We start from the raw sequence: 23293 nt of genomic DNA, 5'->3' as shown, positions 1-23293 counted from the left end.
TTCTCCACATTCAGCTTTACAAAGTTAAAGTCCAAGCTCCTAAACTAGTTCCAGTTCAGTAAGGATAATCCAAATCTTACAAACATGATGTTTCCAATTGGAAAAAGATAAAAAGGGACTGGTACTGTGTTTTGGTAAACAAAACTATATGACGGCATGCAACTTGTTGGCTCCCAGTGCTTTGGTTTAGTGGCTAAGAGCCCAGAGTGTTTTATGCTGGCTAGGCACACAGTCCAGGTTCAAACCCTGTCTCAGACAAAAGCCTGGCATTTAAGTAGAGAAGGTTATATGGCCGGGCTCATTATCCACCAACACTTGAACCGTGCATCATTAGTGCTCAGCAATTTTTCCTTTACAAAAAAAAAAAAAGTGGGGGAGAGAGAACGGATACAATCTGTTGACCAAATTACATGCCGCAAAGTGGACATGCCCATAGGAGTTATGTAAACTCATTAACAAGCACACGAGCATCAGGACAAAAAACTTTTTAAAATACAAAAACGAAATTCAAACTTGAGTGGAGGATTGCAACAAACGAGTTGGGGCAACATTTAATCAATAGAATATCAAGCAATTATAAAGGGATAAATATGGATTGGTACTTAAACAGGATGTAACGAAGCAAAATGATCCATAAGACCAAGCAGACACCACCCTACTTGTAATCCTGACACAGGTACCACTGAAGAGACATAGACGAGACACAGAGAACAAATTGTACTCATAGATTAGCAATATAATAATCACCTGGTACAAATGAAATTCCTTGGAAGGAAATTACAGGGGGTCTACTCGTCACAACAGAGGGCTTTGTTATGGTCACTGGAATTCTGAAAAGTGGTCCTCGCCATGGTGCTTTGCTGTCTATGCCATATACTTCATAAAAATGCAAGCCATCACTTAACGTGGTGGGGTCCACAACTATGCTGGAAGAATGAAGAGAAAACATGAGTTTCTTCCCATATTGTACTCCCATATAATCATCTAATCTCTTTTTTTTTTCTTGTCTATACCCTGAATCATATCATGAGTTAAAATAAAAATCATGTTAATGACTTGTTAAGTCAAGAGACAAATCATAAATATGCTATATAAAGAGAAATGTGGAGCTGTGGTTAATGGCAATAGCCATGATTTAATATAAGAATTCCTGAACCACAAAATACGCACTTCCTAAAGAATCTATACTTCATCAGTTCATCAAAGAATCTATACTTCATCAAAGAATCTATACTTCATCAGTTCCATAGAGAGACTTCTCGGTGCCCCGTAGATTTTCGCCCGTGCTTTCCAAATTACATTGGGCCTGCGACCACCTTCCAACTCCTAAAAGTGAGACCTTTTTGACTTATCCTTTGTGTTGAAAGAAATTCCTCTGAAGTCTCTCCACTTCTTCAGTAACACTTGCAGGAAAAGGCATAGGAGAGCACATGCATGAGACAATCCCTAGAAAAGGATACTGCTTACTGAACCCAGTGGATAACAGGTAAGAAGTGGAGTCAAGGTTGGATTTCCTATTACACACTCAAAATTGACACCATTGTGCAGAAAACTAACGGAATGATGTTTCCTGCTAGCTCTTAAAGAGCTCCCGTGGTTATCTGACATCAACTGGATTTCAGGTTGGCTGACTAAGATCCAATAGTTTAAGGGCCTGCAGAGCAATCAATTATTTGTCCACCATATTTCAGTGTTCAAAGGTCATCCAAGTATCCCTTGCTGCAACGGTAGAGTACAACTCCCCCTCTGACCAACTTTGCCTTTTTAAAGTAATAGAACATTGCTTAAAATATAAAGATTTTTCCAGCACTACCCTTGGAATAATCAACAGTAGAGCAAACTGGAAAATCCCAACACGTCATTGAGGTTAAGCCACAAATCTTGTTGAACACCAGATAATACCCAAGATTTAGCATTTGACAATTCAAAAGTAGTTATGAAAGATCACGCATTCAGAAAACACAAAATGGACAGAGGAACACAATAAGAAAGTAACATGATTTACATCAATCATCAAATGAGAACAGTGAAAAAGAGAACAGTGACTGAGTAACCTGAAACTGCGACCGTTATGGGTGAGAAGGAGGTAGTCAGGAGCTCTCACTACTGTCTCTCCAGTAGAATGCAACTCAATGCACTCTTCAAAAGGAACCAATTGATCTAAATTATTTGCGTCTTCATGGAACTTCGGTGCAATTTCCACTGTCCACTGAGGAAAGAATGTTAACAACCTTTAAGGGGTAACAATATAATCAAAAAATTCATGACCATCTAAATGGCATTTACACCAAATTTCCTTTCAGATGACTTTGCATTTAGCAGATATGCGCAGCTTCTTTCTGCATCAATATACTTAACATCGTATGGAAAAGTAGCTCAAACCATTTTCAAGAATTTCATATGTTCCTCTCAAACCGAAAGGATCAATATCACCATCGGATTCTACATTTCCCCATCATACACAATACAGTTTTATTCTGAAAACATCCATTAAAAGGAAGCAGAGAGTCATAGCAAGATGACTAGTTACCTAGTAATAAGGAACCATACGAATGCATCAAATTTGAATACCTTGACACTGAAAAAGAATATCTAAAATGAGATTCTATTATTCAGTTTGCCTCACTCCACCTGAAACACCGAAAACCTAACTCCATTCAAAGCCAGGTATCCACTAAATCGACTGGCAAACCTTTTATCCAGTCAGTAGTTTCTTTTGAACCTTAATAAGGCACACATAGATGCTTCCTGTGGCAACTCTACTTTACTTCTTTTTTTCCTCTGTTCTTTGACAGCACAGTTGTATTAAAAATGGCAACTTAAAATAAGAATTCTAGTTTGGACGTGGAAGAACTGGAATGGGTGCTGGCGACAAAAAGAAGAAAGGATCACAAATCTGTTTTCCGAGAGAAGTGATGCTGAAGTGGATAACCTGTGTAGAGTTGTATCAACTTGTTGTATTTTACGGCAAAGGAAATGGGTAATGATATGCTGGTGTTTCTGGGAGGAAACTTGCAGGATCCAGGTAATTCAAGGACAATGACAAACAAAAGAGACCGTGGCCCAAGTCTCTCTCTCTCTCTCCCTGTATATATATATATATACACACACACATATACTAGATATCGACTGGCCCATGCAATATATGTTATTTTTTTGTCTAAATTTATGTGACACAAATAGAATTTAGAAAATCAATCATTAAAATAATTAAAGTTTTTAATTATTGTAATTAATAATACCTTTTCTTCTATTTCAATTTAAGTGACACTGATATAATTTCGAGAGTTAGCCAAACATTGTATGTCTTTTAAATTTTTAAGTAGTTAATTATGTGATTTATAATGTTTTTATATAATTTTTCAATAAGATATGAATACTCCCTCCATCCCAGTTTATGTGGCGCAGACAATATTTCGACAGTCAATTAAATTTTCTCCATCCCAGTTTATGTGGCACAAATAAAAAATTTCGATAGTCGATCAAATTTTTTATATATTTTTATATATACTTTTTAAGGTCTTAAACATTGTGATTTACAATACTTTTTATCTCATTTTCAAATAATATATGTTACTTCATGTAATACTCTGTCCCAGTCCAATTTATGAGGCACTAATCCCAATTTATGTGGCACTAATATAGTTCCGATAGTCAATCAAATTTTTTATACTGACATCATTTTGTGTCTACTTATCCTTTTTTACGAAATATTATTAATTTTTTAATGCTTAGATGACCATAATAATTAATTGGGGATGATATAATAAAATCACGACTAAAGCAGCGAAGCAAATATGTCTTAACTGACTTATAATAACTAATTAGAAGTTGTGATATAGCAAAATTACTATAAAAAATATTTGTGAAAAAAATTTAAGTAGACCTCATATAAGATGTCAAGTTAATTTGAAAGATCAAGAGTAAATTTATCATTTTATGTCTATTTTATCTTTTTATTAAATATTATTAATATTTTAATACTTAGATGACTTATAATAATTAATTAGAAGTGATTTAGTAAAATTACGGTTGACACAGCTAAAGCAGACATGTCAGAAATGACTATGTTATTTTTTTATTAAATATTATTGACTTTCTAATATGTAAATGATTTATAATTTAATTAGAGGTGATATAGCAGCTGAAGCAGGCAGCACAAGCAGACATGTCGACCTGCTTAAATGACTTATAATTTAATTAAGAGGTGATATAGTAAAAGTAAGGTTGAAGCAGCTGAAGCAAGCCACACAAGCAAACATGTCGATCCGCTGCCTGCTTATCCCCTCTGGTTTTATATACTAGATGTTCATCGGCCCGTGCTATATGTTATCTTTTTATCTCAATTTATGTGATATAAATAAAATTTAAATAATCAATTATATTTTTAATATGCTTTTAGATAATTTAAATTGTTGACTATTGCAATTTATAATACTTTTTTGGAATTATACTGTAATTTACTATTTTAAGTTGTTAGCTATTGTAATCTAATACTCTCCTAATCAAAATTTTTGTTGCATTAATAGTCAATTATATTTTTAAAATAGTTTAATTTTTTTAACTATTGTGATTTATAATACTTTTTCTTCTATTCTAATTTAAGTGACACTGAGATAACTTCGAAAGTTAATCATATACCTCGATTGAAGTAACGAAGCAGACATGTCTTAAATAACTTATAATAATTAATTAGAAGTGATATAGTAAAATTGCTACAAAAATACTTGTAAAAAAATTTAAGTAAGCTTCATATAAGATATCAAGTTAATTTAAAACAACAACAGTTAATCTATGTCTATTTTTCTTTTTTTATTTAATATTATCAAATTCTTAATACTTAGATAAGTTATAATAATTAATTAGAGGTGATATAATAAAATTACAATTGGAGCAGCTTAAGCAGGCATGTCATAAATGTTTAATTTACTTTTTTTTACTAAACATGATTAATTTTCTAATATATAAGATCCAACCAAATATCACAATGTGGTGAATTAGACATGTTAATGAGTCATAATAACTAATTCGAAGTGATATAACAAAATTGATATAAAAATATTTTTTAAAAAAAATTTAAATGGGTCTCATATAAGATGTTAAGTAATTTAAAACATTAAGAGTTAATTTATTATTTTATTTCTACTTTATTGTTTTATTAAATAATATTAATTTTTTAATACTTAGATGACTTATAATAAATAATTAATTAAGGGTGATATAATAAAATTACGATTGAAACAACTAAAGTAGATATGTCATAAATGTCTATTTTATTAAATATTATTAAATTTTGAATACATAAATGACATATAATAATTATTTAGGGGTAATTCAGTAAAATCACGGAAGAAGCAGGCACATCGACGAAGAGGTGCATGTTTCTTCGTATTTCTAAATAGTAGTAATAATTCAGTAAAATCACGAAAGAAGCAGGCACGTCGACGAAGAGGTGCCTGCTTCTTCGTGTTTCTAAATAGTAGTAATATATATAGAGAGAGAGATAGAAGTATGCATTACCCCCTGAACTTGTCGAGTTTTAATCATGGTACACTTAAATGTTGACTTGTCCTAAGTACCCCCGAACTTGTTGTTTTAGTAAGTCGCGAGGCCCTTTTTTGCTAACTGTCCAGTGCGTGTACACCACGCGCGTATACATGGAAAAAAGTGTTGATATGGATGTTCATGTGGATAAATACTATCTTCCCTTATATTTATCCTATATTAAAAAATAACTCACTTCTATCCTTAATTATCCGATTTTTCTCTAAAATAATTATATTTTTTAGTTTTTCTCTACTCTAAAATAGTGAAAGGTTGAATTTTCGTCGATCAAGTAAGCTATTCTCTAAAAATTTATATATTTTGATGTGTGTTAAAAATATGAAATTATTTTTTTCCAGTTAGTGTTTCATAGTAGTTTCCGATTAGTGTTTCGATTAGGATTTTGAGGAGACTCACATGCACAAATACGTTTCTTATTATAATTAACGGGGTAAGAAATTGCAATTTAAGTTAGGGGCGTACTAAAATCAAACCAATAAAAATGTTATTGATTTATCGTTATAGGGTTAAAGATTTTTTAATGATATTATAAAAAAAATTATTGGATCATTGATTCGATTTCGATATTTTTAAGTGGATTATTGGGTAAACCGATAACCCAATAAGTTTATGCTAAATTATTATTTTACACCCCATATATATATATATATACACCCAATAAGTAGGATTTTGGTTGCGACTAAGATTTGGTTTCTTTTCATGTTAGTTACTACTTTTTCTATTTTCTATTTTATGAGTACTTTCTAATAGGTTAAATCGAAAATCAAATCGTTAGGGACTAAAAATCGATAATCAAGATAACTACATTCTCTTTATTATAAGTATGTGTTTAATTTCTTTAGTATTTATTTAGTTATTATTTTTTAAAATATCTGCTTCGATATTTAGTACATTTTTTTAGTTACAATAACTCATATGATATGTATAATTAAGATTACAAAATTAAAAGAGTTTCATAGGAATGGAAACTGAAGTTTTAGATTGAATTAATAAACGGATGAAATTTTTTTTTAGATTAATAAACAAAATTTTTACAAAATTAATAAACGGATGAAATTTTTATTTCATAAAATAATTAATAAACTGGAGTTGGATGAAATTTTTTTTAGATTGAAAGTAACGGAGGAAGAGGGATAATAAATAGGGAGAGGGATAATTAAATTTTTTGAAAAAATTAAATAAAAATAGATTTTTTTCGTTTTTTAATAATGAAAAATGCTGATTTGGCCCATGAAATACTCCATCACACGTGTGATGGAGTGTGAATACAAACATTTTGCCACATCAGCAAAAAAGGGTCACGCGACTTACTAAAACAACAAGTTCGGGAGTACTTCGAACAAGTCAAAGTTCAAGTGTACCATGAATAAAACTCGACAAGTTCAGGGGGTAATAGATACTTCTCTCTCTATATATATAATAAAAGTTCTCTAATATTAGAATTATTATGCCTTACTAATAAAACAGCAACAATAATATACCCAGTATATTTCCACAAGTGGGGTCTGGCGAGGGTGGATGTACCCAGACCTTTCCCATACTTTCGTGGGGTAGAGAAGCCTTACTAGTAAAACGTTAAATCTTAACTAGTTTGCCCCAAGGTACTCAAGAGACTCAAAGACTCCAAAGATGCACCACAAATTCTGTTGAATCTTCCTAATATATCAGTGTCCAGCCATAAATTATTCAACAAGCACACAACACTACACCTAGACTCGAAACTAGTTGGAGTTAGCTATATGAATCTTTAGCATGCTTGACGAACAAAATTAGAGGATTAATCTCACCTCTGTAGATTGGTGACAATATAAAGGCTCCCTAAGGTAGATTCCTCGAGATGTAGCAGCTGCAAAATAGCATTTCAGATCAGAATGAAAAGTTAATTTATCAGACTAAAAATTGTGGCGATAACTATACACAAACTTTTAAAGTTAAGGCAACTGCTAAATTACCCCCTAAAAACGGAAAAGATAACAGTTATCCATCGTTGATAAACCTCCTTTTTGTTTCGGAAATTCACCATTAATAAGAACTTAGGGAAAATGGTTTGCGGCATTATGGAGGGCTACAAAGAAATACAGACATGCACGAAACACAGATCCGAGCGCCCACACATACATACATGAAGTTGGTTTACTTGTTATTCCTGCCTGCTTGATATTTACTTGATACCACACACAAGGAAGATTTTGCACCTTTTGCATGTACTCATAAGCCCTGCATTGAACATTCAAGATATGAATCATAAAGAAATCAATGGACATGCTAAAGAATGAAATTCAAAAGGAAGCAGTAAACCTAACTTGTCAACTTGCATGAGTCCCTGTCCAGCGGTTAACTTTTCTTCTGGTGAAGCACCCACAGGTATAGATGTATTTTCAAGAGCCTTTCGTACACTGTATGGACTAACAGGAATACCTTCCGCCTGCAGGTCACAGAATTCAGTTAAAAGGAAAACAAGAGAAACTGTATGAAAGGACCAAAACATTTGAATTACCTTCATAGCACTGACAATTAAAGCCACACCTCCACAAGCAGATGGAGATGCCATTGATGTTCCGTTCATTAACATGCGTCTTTGAAGGGTCCATGTGGGCACAGGGGCCACAGCACCACCAGGGGCACTTATGCAGACACCAAGATCACCATCATCAGTAGGTCCCCGACTAGACCTGCAATATCGTGGAGCTAATTTTGTACTCCAAATTCTAACTAGGATACAGGCACAAAGTATCCCAAAAGGTCCCATCTCTCGAATAGGAAAAGCGAGAAACCATTAAATAACGTACGTACCAGGTGTATTCAAGGCCTTCAGTAGGTGGCTCAACTAATAAGTGAGCACCAGCAGCCATAGCTGGAGAAACATATGCTCCCACTCCAATTATGCTTGAACTGGTGCCACCGGGTGCACCCACAGTAGTCAAAGCCGGCCCATTATTGCCGGCACTACTGACAAATATTAGGCGGTGTTTGTTAACAACCTGAATATTCCACCAAACGATCAACCGATTAACAGGTTCCTCATGCACTGAACACCACAATGTGAGCACACAAAGGCAATGAAACATTACCTCATTGACAAGGTCAACAAAGCGACCATAGTCTGGCAGCAGTGTAGGTTCTCCGTAACTCATATTGATGAGATCACATTTATGCTGTCCACCAAGTACAAGCATGCACATTTCAACAATGATTAAAAATTAATGTAGAAACTACCCCTGCAACCACAGTTTTTTATTGCGACTACACGTATAATCAGAGCACTTAAATTTCTCACTTCACAAGAATGAGAACCTCAGAGGTAATGTAAGGTCACATGGCACACCAAGGTTGTTAGACGTCAGAGAGTCGGATATAATAGAACTGACATCAACGTGAATGTGTATGCCGAACGATACGGACACTTTAGGACAAAAGTACCAGCCTTACAGCAAGGCTTAACAATTACAACAACATCATACCAAGTGTAGTCCCACTGAGTAGGATTTGGGAGGGTAAAGTGTATGCACTAACCTCTACCTCAGTGGTAGAGATGTTGTTTCCAATAGACTTGTATATGCCTCTTCTATAATAGGTGCTTTTTTTTTCTGACAAGTCTTCTATACTAGGAATCTTTTGGCAATAAAATACGTTCATTTAAATATATTGGCCAAGTCTGTGAATCACCCAAAAGATGCTTTAGGCAACTAATTTCATTTCAACACAGCAAACTCCATCCAGAAGATAAAAGCTAAATGTTTACTGCAGATTTTTTTTTTTTTGGACGTAAATTGGAACATGTAATTGATATTGAATCATTGATTCATCTTGTTAGCTCCTGAAGATATTATTTTAACCACCTATCCTATACTAAGAGATTAGAGAACAGAAGGGTAAGGAATAAGATTCACTTTGCTTCCTGTAGTTAACACACTAACCAAGAAATACGACTAACCAGGTTTTTGTGATTGTAGAAGGTACTGTGCATGCAAGACATCCTTTACAAAGATTATTCACCTATCGATCATTTAGAGTATGGAAGTTCCAAGATTTACGCCATCCTCCAAGACATAGAAGAACAAATATAAGGACACAGACAATTAATCTGTCAGATACGCACAACAGAACTATATTGCTGGCATATGATCCTCAACTTCAACCTAACCATAAATTTGCAGCTACACAGTATTAAAAACAGTTGGCACATCTTTTTATATGATTCTGAACCCAAAGTACAAGTTTCTTCATATCTAGGCAAAGTTTTTCAGTGAAATATGTGGAGAAACACCTCAAAGACATATAAAACTAGAGCACAATAGTGGCCAAGTAAAATAGAGAGCAATAGTCAACTCCTCGTTACTTAAGAAGTGAACTCCTTTATTTCAGGTACTTTCGAAGATCCTACAGAAGTTAAGACCCAAATACTTAATCTAACATTGCATAGAAGCACACCTTATGAATCAATACCTACAAAACAAAACCCAGAAAAGAGAAGCATGCAAGAGTCGTGTAGAGATTCCATAGATGAAATCATAAAATGTTGGAAACTTTCAGTCACCAAAACAAATATAGGATTAGTTTGCTAAATGGTGAAGCAGATAATGATAAAGTATCTACAATTAAAACATAAAACCCACTCAGAGAATTTAAAGAAGGGATCACCCGAAATTTAAGAACTACCATTGCAGGAAGAAGAGAAGCAAGAAAGTGGGAAAGCGCATTTTGCATGGGAGAGATGATGACCAAATAGTAAAAAAGATATATTGGTGAGTAGGCCTACCTCTACAGCAGCAATCAAGGCCCTAGTCAAACCAGTCCCTGTTTCCATAGAACCCAACCGTGAATCCCCAATTTTACAGGACACAATTTGTGCTCCAGGTGCAACTCCATTTAGCAAAGGCTCCTTCACAAAGACAATGCATAACATAAAACCATCTTCATATAGCATCGGGATAGTTAAATCTACTGCCAGACAAGCACTAGGGTAATGGAAATGTTGCCAATAGAAAGGCTATTCTACCTCCGGGTGGAAGGCGGCAGCAATACCAGCAACATGGGTGGCATGTGCTGAGCTATCTGTCACAATACTTAAAATATTCCCTCCATTGTAAACATTTAGCACAAATGTACAGGCATCCAGTTTACTAAAAACTCCATGCTTTTGTTCAAGCCTGCAAGGTTAGTAGCTTAAACCATGAAAATCCAAACAGTAAAAGCAGGTAGACATTAATGTCGCCATTAGAGGCCATCATACAAAATCATTTTTTTAATCAAATATTAATGCGTGAAGATGAAGTCCAATGACATTTAGCATGTAATAAAAACATATAATTTGTACAATTTTGAGCATTATTCCCTTCAGCTTGATCCTCGATGAGTAACACCTCTCAACTTCCTTATCATGTTGGCAGACCATGAAAATACTTCCCATAAAGCAGGATGCAAGAACGCAGTTAATTAACACAGAAATGTATAAAGAAATTGATTTTACGGTCCATGGTGGTCGGTACTATTGTGTCAAAACACTAGTTCCAACTTCCAACAGTAATCAGATAACACACACTGGCCTCCACATTATTGATTCTTTGGGTACATATTCACCTTCAATTTGCTAGTTGGGATATCAAGTACTCAAAATCACTCAGAACAGTAAGGTAGGCTGTCCTGCAGTTCTATCCGTATTTATGTTGCTCGGACTCTTCAAAAATGTCAACGAGTGCGGGTCGGATTCGCCAAACATAGTGTATTTTTGGAGAATCGACATGGATGCAACATCAAAAGTGAAGACTCCACGCAACTTAGATCCATATTTCATCTTAACCCGTTAATTCTGGATAATGTAAGCAAACTTTATTTTATTAAAAAAAATAAAAAAATAATTTTAAAAAAATAGAGAACCTAAATACTTGTATGGTTCTCTGCAAAAATTCACCAATTTTCTATGCAAACGAGAACTTCATGGGTGCATCAAATTCTCTAACTGATTAGTTTCTCCTCCCAGTGTTTCTGATCAAATTGTAATAACCTCCCAACTCTTCTCCTTTCTTTTTTTTTTGAAATTGATAACTTTGTATTATATCACAACACCACTGCTCTATATCTATTTGAGTCTAAAAACATCAATTATAGTGACAGTGTCATTTGAGTATAACTGATTACACCAAAAACATAACAACAAGATGCAGTTTAGTTTAACTTTATGCACACTATTCTCTATGCTCTCAAAACACCTAGAGTTCCTTTCTTTCCAAATTGCCCACCATATTGAAGGAGGGATAATTCTCCATCTAGCTCTGTCTTTAGAATGGACGTGCTTTTTAGAGCTTCAGTGACTCTCCTCGGCATAGTCCAATATATGCCTTTAAGGATCAAAAATATTCTCCATAGTTGCTGAGTATATTTGCAGTGTAGAAATAGATGATTTACGATTTCTGAGGTTTCCCTACATAGGAAACACCTAGAACATAAGGTTATCCCCCTTTTCATTACATTATCCTGAGTCAGAGTTGCTTCCTTAGCTAGCAGCCACATAAAACATGAAACTTTATTGGAGATTCTGCATTTCTTGATTTGTTTCCATGGCAGGTAGGATTATGCAAACTTGGTTGATCCATCAACCTGTAGGCTGCGCCTACTTTAAATATGCCTTTGCTGCCACCTTTCCACCGCAACACATCCTTCTCTGCCTGAAGACCCTTAAAATTTCCAACCGTGTTAAGAAATTCTACCACCCTCATTACTTCCCAGTCATTAGGTTGTCTCCCGAAGTTGAAATTCCATCCCTGTGTTGTCCAAAGTTCCGCAATAGTCCTTTGTTGAAAGAAAACTAAGTTGTATATGTCATGCCAGGTTCCCTTTATCATGCCACTCTTCCTTCCAAAATGTTGTCTTATTCCCACTTTTACCTTTTACCTTGGAGTTAAGTTTGACTTCCTCCCATAGAGCTCTTATGGATCTCCAAAGGCTGACCCGTATGGTGTAGTCACTTCCTTGGTCATCCAACTGTCTTCCGCCTCATATTTAGCGCCTATCACTCTTTTCCAAAGTGACTGGTCGTCGTTTGAGTATTTCCACAACCATTTCAGTCTGAGTGCTTTGCTTTGATACTTCACATTCTTAATTCCCATTCCCCCATTTTTCTTCCTAGTTGCTACTAATTTCCCACTTTACCAGGTGAGAGCCTTTCTTCTCTTTGTTTCCTTGCCATAAGAATTTCCTCCTTATGTTATCCAATCTTTTAATGACCCCTGCCGAAATGGAAAATAATGACATCATGTATGTTGGCATAGCATCAAGAACTAAGAACTGAGTTGATGAGTGTTAGTCTAACTCCCAGAGATAGATATTGTGTTTTCCATCTGGCCAATTTCTTCTCACACTTTTCTATCACATTATTCCAAATTTCAGTAGACTTGGATTTTGCTCCTAAAGGCATGCCAAGTAAGTTGTTCGAAAAGTCCCAACTCCACCTCCAAGTATTGATGTTAGCCCAATCATATTGTTGACTTTATTAATTGGATACATAAAACTTTTTCTCCAGTTAATGTGTAGACCAGACACCCCTTCAAACAAGACTAGGATCATCCTGAAGTATCTCAGTTGATCTTCATCAGCTCCACAAAAATTCGGTGTATCGTCTGCATTGAAAGTGTCACCTCCAAGGTTTCTATCCCCTCTATGGATACATCAAACCCTTTCAACCATCCTCTAGTGTTGGTTGTCTTGACCATACTGTTTAAAAACCCTCCATAGTGATTAAGAACAGGAAAGGTGATGAAAGGTAATAGAGGATCCCTTTGTCTGAGCCCTCTTTGAGTTCTGAAAAAAACTGCAGGAGTCCCATTGTTAAAATTTAACTGTTGAGATACAATACAAAATCCAGTTCATCCATTTCTGTCCAAATCCCATCAACTCTAGAATCTTCATTAGATACTTCTAGTTAACATGATCATATGCTTTTTCAATGTCCAACTTGCAAAGAATTCCCGGTTTTTTCTGTTTGGTCCTGGAATCTACCAATTCATTAGCAATCAAAACTGCATCCATGATTGGTCTCCCTTTTATAAAGGCCATTTGTTGTGAATCCACCAATTTGTCTATCACACCCTTCAGTCTCTCTATGAGTACTTTAGATAAAAGTTTGTATATGCTACCTATGAGACTTATTGGCCTGCAGTCCCTCAACTCCTTTGCTCCTTTCTTTTTGGGAATGAGTGCAATGAAAGTAGCATTAAAGCTCTTCTCAAACACATCTTGATCATAGAAGTTTCGAAATGTGTCCATTATGTCCTGCTTCACTACATCCCAACACTTGATGGAAAGACCTATTGTGTATCCATCTGGTGAGTCTTGTCAACTGCATATAACTTAAGACAATTTAGTACTTCATTCTCCTCAAATCTTCCTTGAAGGGCCATTTTCTCCTCTCTTCAGTTATAACTGGACACTGAGCATTCTGATAAGTAGGTCTCCATTGGATGGATTCTGTACACAGCTTCTCATAGTATGAAATTATTTCCCCTTCAATTCTGTTTGGCTCTTGAGAAACTTCTTCTTGTATCATCAGTTGATCAATATTGTTGTACCTTTTGTGGAAGAACTTGGTGTTCTTGTCTCCCTCCTTAAGCCATAGAACTCTTGATCTCTGTCTCCAAGATATTTCCTCCTTGATCAGCTCCTCATATTCTAATAATACTGCAGCTTTTTTGTTGTTTCTTCCTCTTTGAGCACTCTGTTTTCCCTTTCACTGTCTAATTCTGCCATCTGGTCTAATAATTTTTTTCTCTGCAAACCCAGGTTCCCGCTTTCTTCTTTTCTCTGTTCCTTGAGTTTGTGTTTCAATGCTTTAAGTTTGCACGCCAACACATAATCAGGTCTTCCTGCGAAGCTAAGAAAAGCCCACCACTCTCTGACTATCAACAAAGCCCTCTGTTTGTAGCCACCAGTTTTCAATCTTAAAATAACTTTCATTTTTCTCCCAGCAACCACCAATCAAAGCTATTGGGATATGGTCAAAACTCAGTCGTTGAAGGGGAATCTGTTTCAATTTATTAAAACTATCATCCCATTCTTTTGAGACCAGAATTCCAATCCTAGAAGCTGCTCCATGTTGATCTCCTTTAAACCAAGTGTATGTAGCATCTTCTATTTGCAAATCAATCAATTTCATGTCCTCTATGAAATCAGAAAACTCCCTTATGCCCCTTGTTCTTCTGTTACAATTTTTCTTTTCAGTAATGTAACTGGCAACATTAAAATCTCCACACAATGCCCAAGGCCCTTACATCAGACCCCTCATAAAACCCAATTCTTCCCACACTAACCTCCCCTCCTTGTAACAATTTGGAGCATACACTCTTGTTATGTAACAAGTGAAGTTCTGAGTTTGGGACTCAAACTTGCAGGTAATAGAGTAAGTTTCTATTTCCAGGACCTCCCCCTTCCATGCCCTCTCATCCCACATTATCATAATCCATCCTCTTGTTCCACTAGCTTCCAGAAAAGCACGTTTGATCCATGTGCCTCCCCAAACTTAATTTGCCATTGTTGTAATATTCCCCTCAAGTTTTGTTTCTTGAAGACAAATAATGTCTGCCTTCCACCCATAAACTAAACTATTGACTATCATCTTCTCCATATTATTCAATCCCTTAACATTCCATGACACAAGTTTCTACTTCATCATGTATTTAAATTTTTGTTTTTCCCCTTATTCCTACTCACGAAACTTTTGAACTTTACATTGAAAGAAACAAAACTTTTTAGTTCTTGTGCACCCTTAATTTTGTTCTTTTTTATTATAGAACCCTGTTGCTCCGTTCTCCTAACTTGCCTGCAATTGTCTATCTAGAGAAGTAATTTTGTTGCCTCTTCATGTCCATGAAAATCAATTCCAAAAATTTTCCCCAATTTAATCAAATTTTGTTGCACCCAGGTGGAATTTTGATATTGTTACATCAAAATCGGCTCAGCTTCCTCCACTTCCCAGTTAACAATATCTGTATTTGGGATTTGCAGTACTAATCCCTTCTCCCCGTTTCTGCACTTCTGTAATCCTTTTTCCAGTTAACACAAGTGTGCCCCTATCCTGCAGTTATCTTCACATCCCCATTTACATCCTCAGATGACATCACAACCTTCAGGTAAGTATTACCCTCTGTTGCCTCTGGTATAATCGCATGCAGAGCTGCTAAGTCGCTAGCAAAGGACTACTCTTTTTAGGCCTCTGGATAGCTGGACTTTACTCCTTGAAAGTCATTAAAAATGACTCGAGTAGGGTTTGTTTTCTCATTTGTGCAAGGCCCAATTCGACTTTCTCATTTAAAATCATGTGCCTCTCACGTGTTTCAGTCCAAATAGGCTTCCCAACTTTTATCAGAACTCACGTGTTTTCTCGTACCAAAATCCCTAAATTGGTGGGATTTTGGTACTTTGTTGCAGATATTCTCTGCGCTCGACTGCTGGGTAAAACCTTTTGCGGGATAAAAAGTTTCATCTTCTCTGGCGACATCAATAATGTTTTCCGGTATCAGTTCGAACCTTGGTTTGCACTCCGCCCACATTGGAAAGTAGTATTTGATCTCGCCACATGAAATAGTCACCTCCATCAGCAGGCTTCTTCCATCATTCTTCACCAAGATTCTCGCCCACTTCATGTGATTTTTAAGTTTCGTTTCTTCTTCTGTCGCGATCCATCCTCCACATAATTCCCCGATTTCTTGAAAAATCTTCTTAGACCACAGATGATGGGGAATTCCTACTGCTCTAATCCATGTTTCTCTCATGGGACTAGACTGGGGATGCATTCTATAGTAGGGCTCCACCAATCAAGTGGAAATTTGTTGTCTTTCCACTTCCAATGCCCTTGGATGGTTAGTTCCGCCACGATGGTTAGTTCCGCCATGTCTCTATTGGGGAACTCAAACAGGAATAGTCCATTGCTCAACTCATATATGTTAACTCCAAAGACTTTTTTCCAATTTGTTGAGGACCACTTTTTAATATCTGCAAGAGTAGGTTTCTCCTCCTCTTCACTGTAATGTCCTATGAGGCATCTCTTATGGAGTTCTTCCTCCTGGATATTCATTGGCTCTATTATCTGTATATTTTCTTTACTGCTATTCCCTTCTTAAATTCCTGATCCCCATCTACTCTTTTGCACAGCCTCTGATTAGGGTATTCCACCTCCACCACCCTAGAGAGATGTTTCTTCCACCCTTCTCTGGCATTTAATAAACCTTTCGATATTAAATGCAATGTCCAACCACCCTGCGTTTAATGCAAGTTCTGGGATGATTAGACCTGACTTTCCCCCACTATTTAAAGTTATTATGCTTATAAATTTCCCATATTCATTACTCTGCACCTCGCTCTGAAAATTTCCATCTCCTAATCTCCTTTGTTTGTTCCTTTGACACCTCTTTCAGACGGAAGCAGATCCATTCCATAGCCTTCTTGCTCATAACTGATCTTCGCATCATCTTACGACTCTTTTCGACCCATTCGAACCACTCTGACTTGCCCATATTCCATCAGGTGATATCAAAGGACTTGAAACCTGCATTGAAGTAAATTTTGTTTTCCTCCATCCTAAGGACTGAGGTGTGTGCAATAGATCACAGTGGGTGATTATTATTGGCTTTCAAAGAAAGGTTCAGTTTCTTGTGGGAGTTGCCGGAAAAGTAGACTCCCTCACTCCTAGAAAGTAGGAGAGAGAAAAGACCCGATGGTAAGTCTTGCTTGTTAAAAATATTAATTTAGGACATAAAACGAAGTTGGTTCCAAGGAATCTTACTAAATACAAGAGTTTATTAACCGAAGGAATCCATTGATAATTAGTACAGCATATATGGATAATAGCCTTTTGCCCTTTTATCAGTTATATAATCTTTTGATAACTCTTCTCCATTCCCGAGAAAAATAAGATAAAACATGCAACCTCAAACTTATTGCTTCATTTTTCCCCTTCAAACAACAAAAACAAATAAGCTCACAAGCACCCTTTTCATATTTTTTTCCTAAGGCATGGTTCTATCAACAACATTGTTACCATATAAAATCCTAGCTACACTATTAGACCATTCCATCCAGTGTTCAGGGAAGCGTGATGTGCAAAAAAGCGACAAGGCTCTGCATCACGCATTATGTGATGTGTGATGCGATGTGACCGCATCATTGAAGTGAAGCGCAATTTAATAAAAAAAATATCTATAGAGAATTCAAATAGTAAGTTACAACTGAAAAGACCACAAAAAATATATAATCAACAATAAAGACAATATATTTAAGCAAAAGTTCTAATAAAACACCAACAAATTAGTTCAACAAAGCAAAATAAATCCAAAAAAAAAAAATCAAATCTAAATTAATAATGGTTCAATCTAAAGCACTTCTAGCTCATTAGGATTATCCAATTCTTCTATTCCTTGAGTATCAACATAATGCTAATCATCTTCAACTTCCTCATCTTCCTCATCTCTTGTTGAAGTAGCAACTTCTTTGCCCTTATCGTATGAGCTTGAAGTACTACCCCTTAAACCATAACGACGCTCATCAACTCCACTTGGTCGCAACTTCAATGGAGAAAGAGTTGTTGCAACGCAGCTTCAATGGAGAAGAGAACGCAAGTCAAGAAAAAACCCTAAAATTTTTAATCGGTCTTTTCTTAAACTTCTGAACCTTTTTTATAATTTAAAAATTGCCCATAAAAAAAAATCACTTCCAACTCTTTTTAATTTAAATATTGCACAAAAATAAAAAAATCCATAATGCGATCGCATCGCACCACCCATCGCATCGCATCACGCAACAGGGCTTGATGCACCCGTAATTCTCAAATTGCACTGCATCAAAGATGCAACTCGCTGGGAGCCCGCATCGCATCGCATCAGCGCATAATGCGATGATGCGGTCGCATCTCTGAACACTGATTCCATCCCTCCTTAAAGTCCCTCTTTTTTATTGATAAGGTATCAATCCTTTGAAGTTTGTTTAAACCAATATTCATCAATATATTTCTTTTTGAAATCCACAGAGTTCCTTGGCGATTTTGACAAGGCCGAAATTACTTTCTGATAAAAGACTTGGGGAATAAACTATACTTGTTATTCAGATACAGAAATTACTACTGTTTCTAGCAGTCATGTCATACCTGTAATTAGTTAAAGGAACAAAATCAGCAAGCTTTCCACATCCTGATTCATCCTCAAGACTCCGTGTGTCCAAAGCAGCTCTCCAAAGTTCCCCATCATGCCATACAACAGCATCAATAACAGGTCCCTTGTCATCATAGCTCTATGACCGATATCAGATTTAGCAATGGAAACAGAAAATATACTTTCTGGTAAAGGAATTGGGAAATGAATTAGTTCAAAAAGGTACTGACATCAGCTTGCTTGCGTAGGAGATCAACTCTATTCTGCAGGTCTTCACGGACCTTTTTCAAGTGCACGCCTTCGACTTTGGTGTGCTTCTGCAGAATCAGTAAATATTTGCTCAGCAAAGTTACATCAAATTAAAACTAGATAACTAAAACAACAAGCTTGAAAAAATGAGAGCATGCCCCTGCATATATAAAGCAATGGATAATGGGTTAGAACATTTTAGATAAAGTTGTGAACTTTAAAACCTATGTTAACTAACTTGTACAGTTGAGTACTTACGAACATACGAGCACGACAACTCGAATTAGATACAATTAATAGCACATTCACCTTTAACAAAATGAAAAACAATGAGCAAGTACTCATAATAAACCGCTAGGTAGAATGTCAGGCGAAATTTAAAGCAATCAAGATCTTTGATTCTTTTTCCAGTACAATATTTTTAAATCAAAACCCTTTTCTTGACATTTGTCATATTATACTTCCCTTAGGCGGCGTACAACAGGCCCTTGTGGTTCGGTCCTTCCCTGGACCCCACACATAGCGGGATCTTTAGTGCACCGGGCTTCCCTTTTATCATATTATAATTCAGAAATTCTATCAAAGTAATCCAACTGCATATCAGAGCCTCATCTTATCAGTGTCACTGAGCAATCTAATCAGTTCTCACGTTAGTCGAATTGCTCTTGTTTGACCAGCTAAGCTTTATGTTAAGACGGCATGACATAACCAACTTCCCATTAGACCTTGACTAGGCAGAATAAAGAAAATATTAGGCTAGGTTGTCGTCAAGGCTGAATCTGGAATCTGTGCAAATTAAGATTTAAAACCATAGCTGTAGCTTTTGAGATTTGGGGAACTTGGTTTCTTTTTGAACATTTGCGCAATTCATGTCAATGGTTTTTGCAGCTTTCATGACAAACTTGGTGCCCAAATATATGATCTCTTCCACGCACCTAAGTCACATGGTTTATTTTCTTTCTTAAGGGTTCTTTGAGATTTTAACTTCATAAGTTACAACGGATAAGCGGCTAACCACCTCTATTTCTTTTCAACATCATGAGTTGACACTCGACACTCCACATGTTCGATTATCGAAAACGGAGCCAACCAAGACATGTGGTGGATACAGGTTGCCTAAAAAGTAACCAAGATACTAGAGCCTTCCGGTCTCTCTGACATGGTAAGAGTTTATAATAGGCTACCAAATTTGACATACTCAGGATCAAGTTCTAATGGTTACTTTCCATGTAATAAACTGTTTTTCTCTTATTTTACTGCTGCTTAAATGTTATTACTCTTTAAAGAATTTACAAGTTCTTCATTATTTAACTTGTCAGACATACACCGGAAGAAGCTCACAGCAAACAAGTTAACGACCTCTACATTTGCAATTTATAAAAATATAAGGTTACTGAAGGAAATAATCACAGGGATGGTCGAGAACCTTATCAAATTGATCAAGCTGCTTTACAGCCTCTGCTATTGCTTCTTGATTTTTCTCATCCCACCTTCTTTTTCGTTCTTTCTGCAATAAGAAGAGTTCATAGAAAGAAATACTTTAAGATCCTACAAGAACGAAATCAAGATCAACTCTGAGAAAGCAAGAACCCAGAATATCAAGAGAATGGAACCAGATTCACCTTTACTCGAGAGGTTAGTGTATCAGTAAAGAGTTCATACACCAACTTGCAGCCAACATGCCACTCACCAGATGGATTCTTCCATGAAGAATTAATGACAAGAGAAGCTCCTACAACAAATAATACATAAAACGCCATTAATGCTGCATACAAATGAAGCACGAGTATGTGGACTCATAGCACCTTTAGGTACTTTAAACAAAGCTAGCAAGGGAGTGCAGGAGAAATGAAAACATAATGGGCCCTTCTTGTAGCTTTTCTGAAAATGTAGGAGCAATGCAATTACAAAAGCCATTTATAGAAGGATGCGTGAGAATAGATTATTTCCTTTTCAACTGCATACACTCGAGATGTCTCAATCACATTACCAATAAAAAGAGTTGAAGGCATTTCAGAAATTTGATTAAATCTAGACATAATCAGAAATGAATCAGTGATAAAGTTCCTTCTTTCCTTTTACAAGCTCAGAAATGATAAAGATCTACAGCAATAATCAATGTAAACAGCAATGGAAGATACAACTCATTCTGGAATTCTTATAATATTGAAGATCAGCAATATTGCACCATTCAGTAATTATTCAGTATCTCCACGTTGAAAACGTGTCATTTTGGACTCTCTGGTCAAATCATCAGAGAATTAGAGCCTAAATCCTAGTGACATGGTGATAGAAAGATTTTGACTGACGGGGTGTTTCAATTATTCCACAAGTTATCAAATGACATAAGATTGAATTAGTCTATAATAAATATAATTTTTTTAATTAAAAACAAATGTATCAACGTGATGAAACTATATCTTAAGGAAACAAGTTAAAGATTATATACAATGGGAAGCCAAATTTCGGAGCTATTCCTAAATTCAATAGACATACCAGAAGCTCCAGGAATACGACCATCCTCATCAGCCTTTACAACTGTGGAAGTATCAACATCTCCGCTCCCAGTACTGCAAGTAAGATAACCATTACAGGTGCATGAAAGTTAGTATTTTTGGTAACTAAAAAGTTTGGTACTCCCTCAATTCCAAAATAGTAGACATGTTTTGCCTTTTTAGAGTCTGTTTGACTAATTTTCAAAGCTATATTAGACTATATTAATTTAATATTTTAAAATTAAACTTTAGATTTCATTACAATTAAAAAGTTTAGTGCTCCCTCTGTTTCCAAGAGTTTCATGTTTTACTTTTGGAGAGTCAATTTGACTAATATTCAAAGCTATATTAAGATTTGATTAATTTGATATTCTAAAATTCAACTTTAGATATTCAAAAACTATACCGAAACTACTACAAATTACAATTTTTCTCATATCAATATGATAAATCAATACATCATAAAATGTTGATCAAAGTTCATACATTGAACACTAAAAAAGAAAATTGTGACAAGTATTTTGAAATAAAACTTATATACATTTAAAAACTACGTAACAAATACTATAAATCACAATAATTAATAACTTAAAATATCTAAAAGACATTTAAGAAGTTTTGGTCAAACAAAAACTTAATTGACTCTTGAAATTCCAACTGCCCACATAAATTGGGACTGAGAGAGTTTTTTTTTTTTTGTAAATAAAAAGTTTAGCATCGTATCCTAATCCACTTGAAATAAAAGTAAACTTCAGTTTCTGAAGCCTCACCAATCTAGGACATCAATGACCTTCGGCTTTCCATCAGAAGTAACTCGTAATCCAGCCGCAGCAGGATCAACTCCAGAATCTGAAACACTTAATCTCATAAGCAACAACAGCATGCACACACACAAATATGAACTCACAAAATAATTATTGGTTCAAGGAAAAACGGAAAAATGTTTAGAGAAAATAACCGAAAATGGCAATGATGACGCCGCGGCCATCGTATTCAGGATGCGCTTCGATGAATCGATCAGCGGCAATCTCTTTCTTCGGCATTTGAGCAGCAAGGAAAGTTGCCTCCTGCAATTTGAAACTCCGCACAGCTCCGTTGCCGTCGCTGGATTTTACTAGCGAAGTACAAGGCATCGCCCTAGCTATTCTCCTCGTGCTGCTGCACCTTTTGATCGACAGAAAAGGAGAAAACAATGAGTGCAAATGTGATTGAGGCGTTGAGAAAAGTGAAAGTGATTTAAATAATATGGGATTTTGCATTGTAGGGGTGTTTCCGTAAATGTGTCTGGGGGTGTTTTAGTAAATTGAGGTGAGAAAATGGTGGATTCCGGCAGTGGCGTGGCAAGAGAGGGAACTTGCCACCTGCCGGATATTTGAGGACTTGTGTCTTTGGGTTTGTTTGGATGGGCGCACTGTCTGTTTCCCTCCATGTCAAATTACCCTATCTATCCCTGCATGACAATCGCCCATTTGGGCACTTGCTCCACAAAGTAGCTAAAAAAATATCTCATTTGGAAATAATGATAATTCATATAGTAGAATGCATAATATTATATTCTATAAATAGAAAATTTTCCTGACGAAATGATTTGTTACGTCCATGTTGAATACGTGAAGCAAGATAACTTCTCTCTTTTCGGCTAGGATCATTTTTTATTATTAGGCTAGACACGTTTTGAATAAAACATGAGGATTCTAGTCATATTGTGTCACGATCCAAAAATGGGTGATGATACTTATCGCGGTTCAGTCTTTATAAATAAGTCAATCATCTAAACTAATAAAGAAAAAACAAAATCGACAATAACATATACTAGGGCAAGACTTCTAGAACGAAGTTAAGTTAGTGTGA

General features: G+C 35.8%; 1 protein-coding gene across 1 annotated transcript in view; it reads right to left on the bottom strand.

Annotated features, from left to right (window-relative positions):
• The window catches only part of LOC107863279 (tripeptidyl-peptidase 2), a 37179-nt gene extending 14285 nt beyond the window's left edge, over positions 1 to 22894 (bottom strand). The window contains exons 1-17 of the mRNA XM_016709138.2: positions 22401 to 22894; positions 22213 to 22291; positions 21444 to 21517; positions 20570 to 20679; positions 20374 to 20454; positions 18929 to 19015; positions 18695 to 18837; positions 10565 to 10715; positions 10325 to 10447; positions 8637 to 8720; positions 8359 to 8546; positions 8063 to 8237; positions 7869 to 7990; positions 7688 to 7782; positions 7353 to 7411; positions 2055 to 2209; positions 748 to 926 (exon numbers count right to left, since the gene is read on the bottom strand). Of these exons, the coding sequence (XP_016564624.2) occupies positions 748 to 926; positions 2055 to 2209; positions 7353 to 7411; positions 7688 to 7782; positions 7869 to 7990; positions 8063 to 8237; positions 8359 to 8546; positions 8637 to 8720; positions 10325 to 10447; positions 10565 to 10715; positions 18695 to 18837; positions 18929 to 19015; positions 20374 to 20454; positions 20570 to 20679; positions 21444 to 21517; positions 22213 to 22291; positions 22401 to 22701 (2206 nt within the window). The 5' untranslated portion in view covers positions 22702 to 22894. The remainder of the gene's footprint in view (positions 1 to 747; positions 927 to 2054; positions 2210 to 7352; positions 7412 to 7687; positions 7783 to 7868; positions 7991 to 8062; positions 8238 to 8358; positions 8547 to 8636; positions 8721 to 10324; positions 10448 to 10564; positions 10716 to 18694; positions 18838 to 18928; positions 19016 to 20373; positions 20455 to 20569; positions 20680 to 21443; positions 21518 to 22212; positions 22292 to 22400) is intronic.
• Between the last annotated feature and the right edge of the window lie 399 nt (positions 22895 to 23293).

The sequence above is a fragment of the Capsicum annuum genome, chromosome 3 (assembly GCF_002878395.1).
Source record: "Capsicum annuum cultivar UCD-10X-F1 chromosome 3, UCD10Xv1.1, whole genome shotgun sequence".
In the NCBI taxonomy this organism is placed as follows: domain Eukaryota; kingdom Viridiplantae; phylum Streptophyta; class Magnoliopsida; order Solanales; family Solanaceae; genus Capsicum; species Capsicum annuum.
The sequence above is the reverse complement of the archived record's forward strand: the minus strand, read 5'-3'. Positions and strand labels throughout refer to the sequence as shown.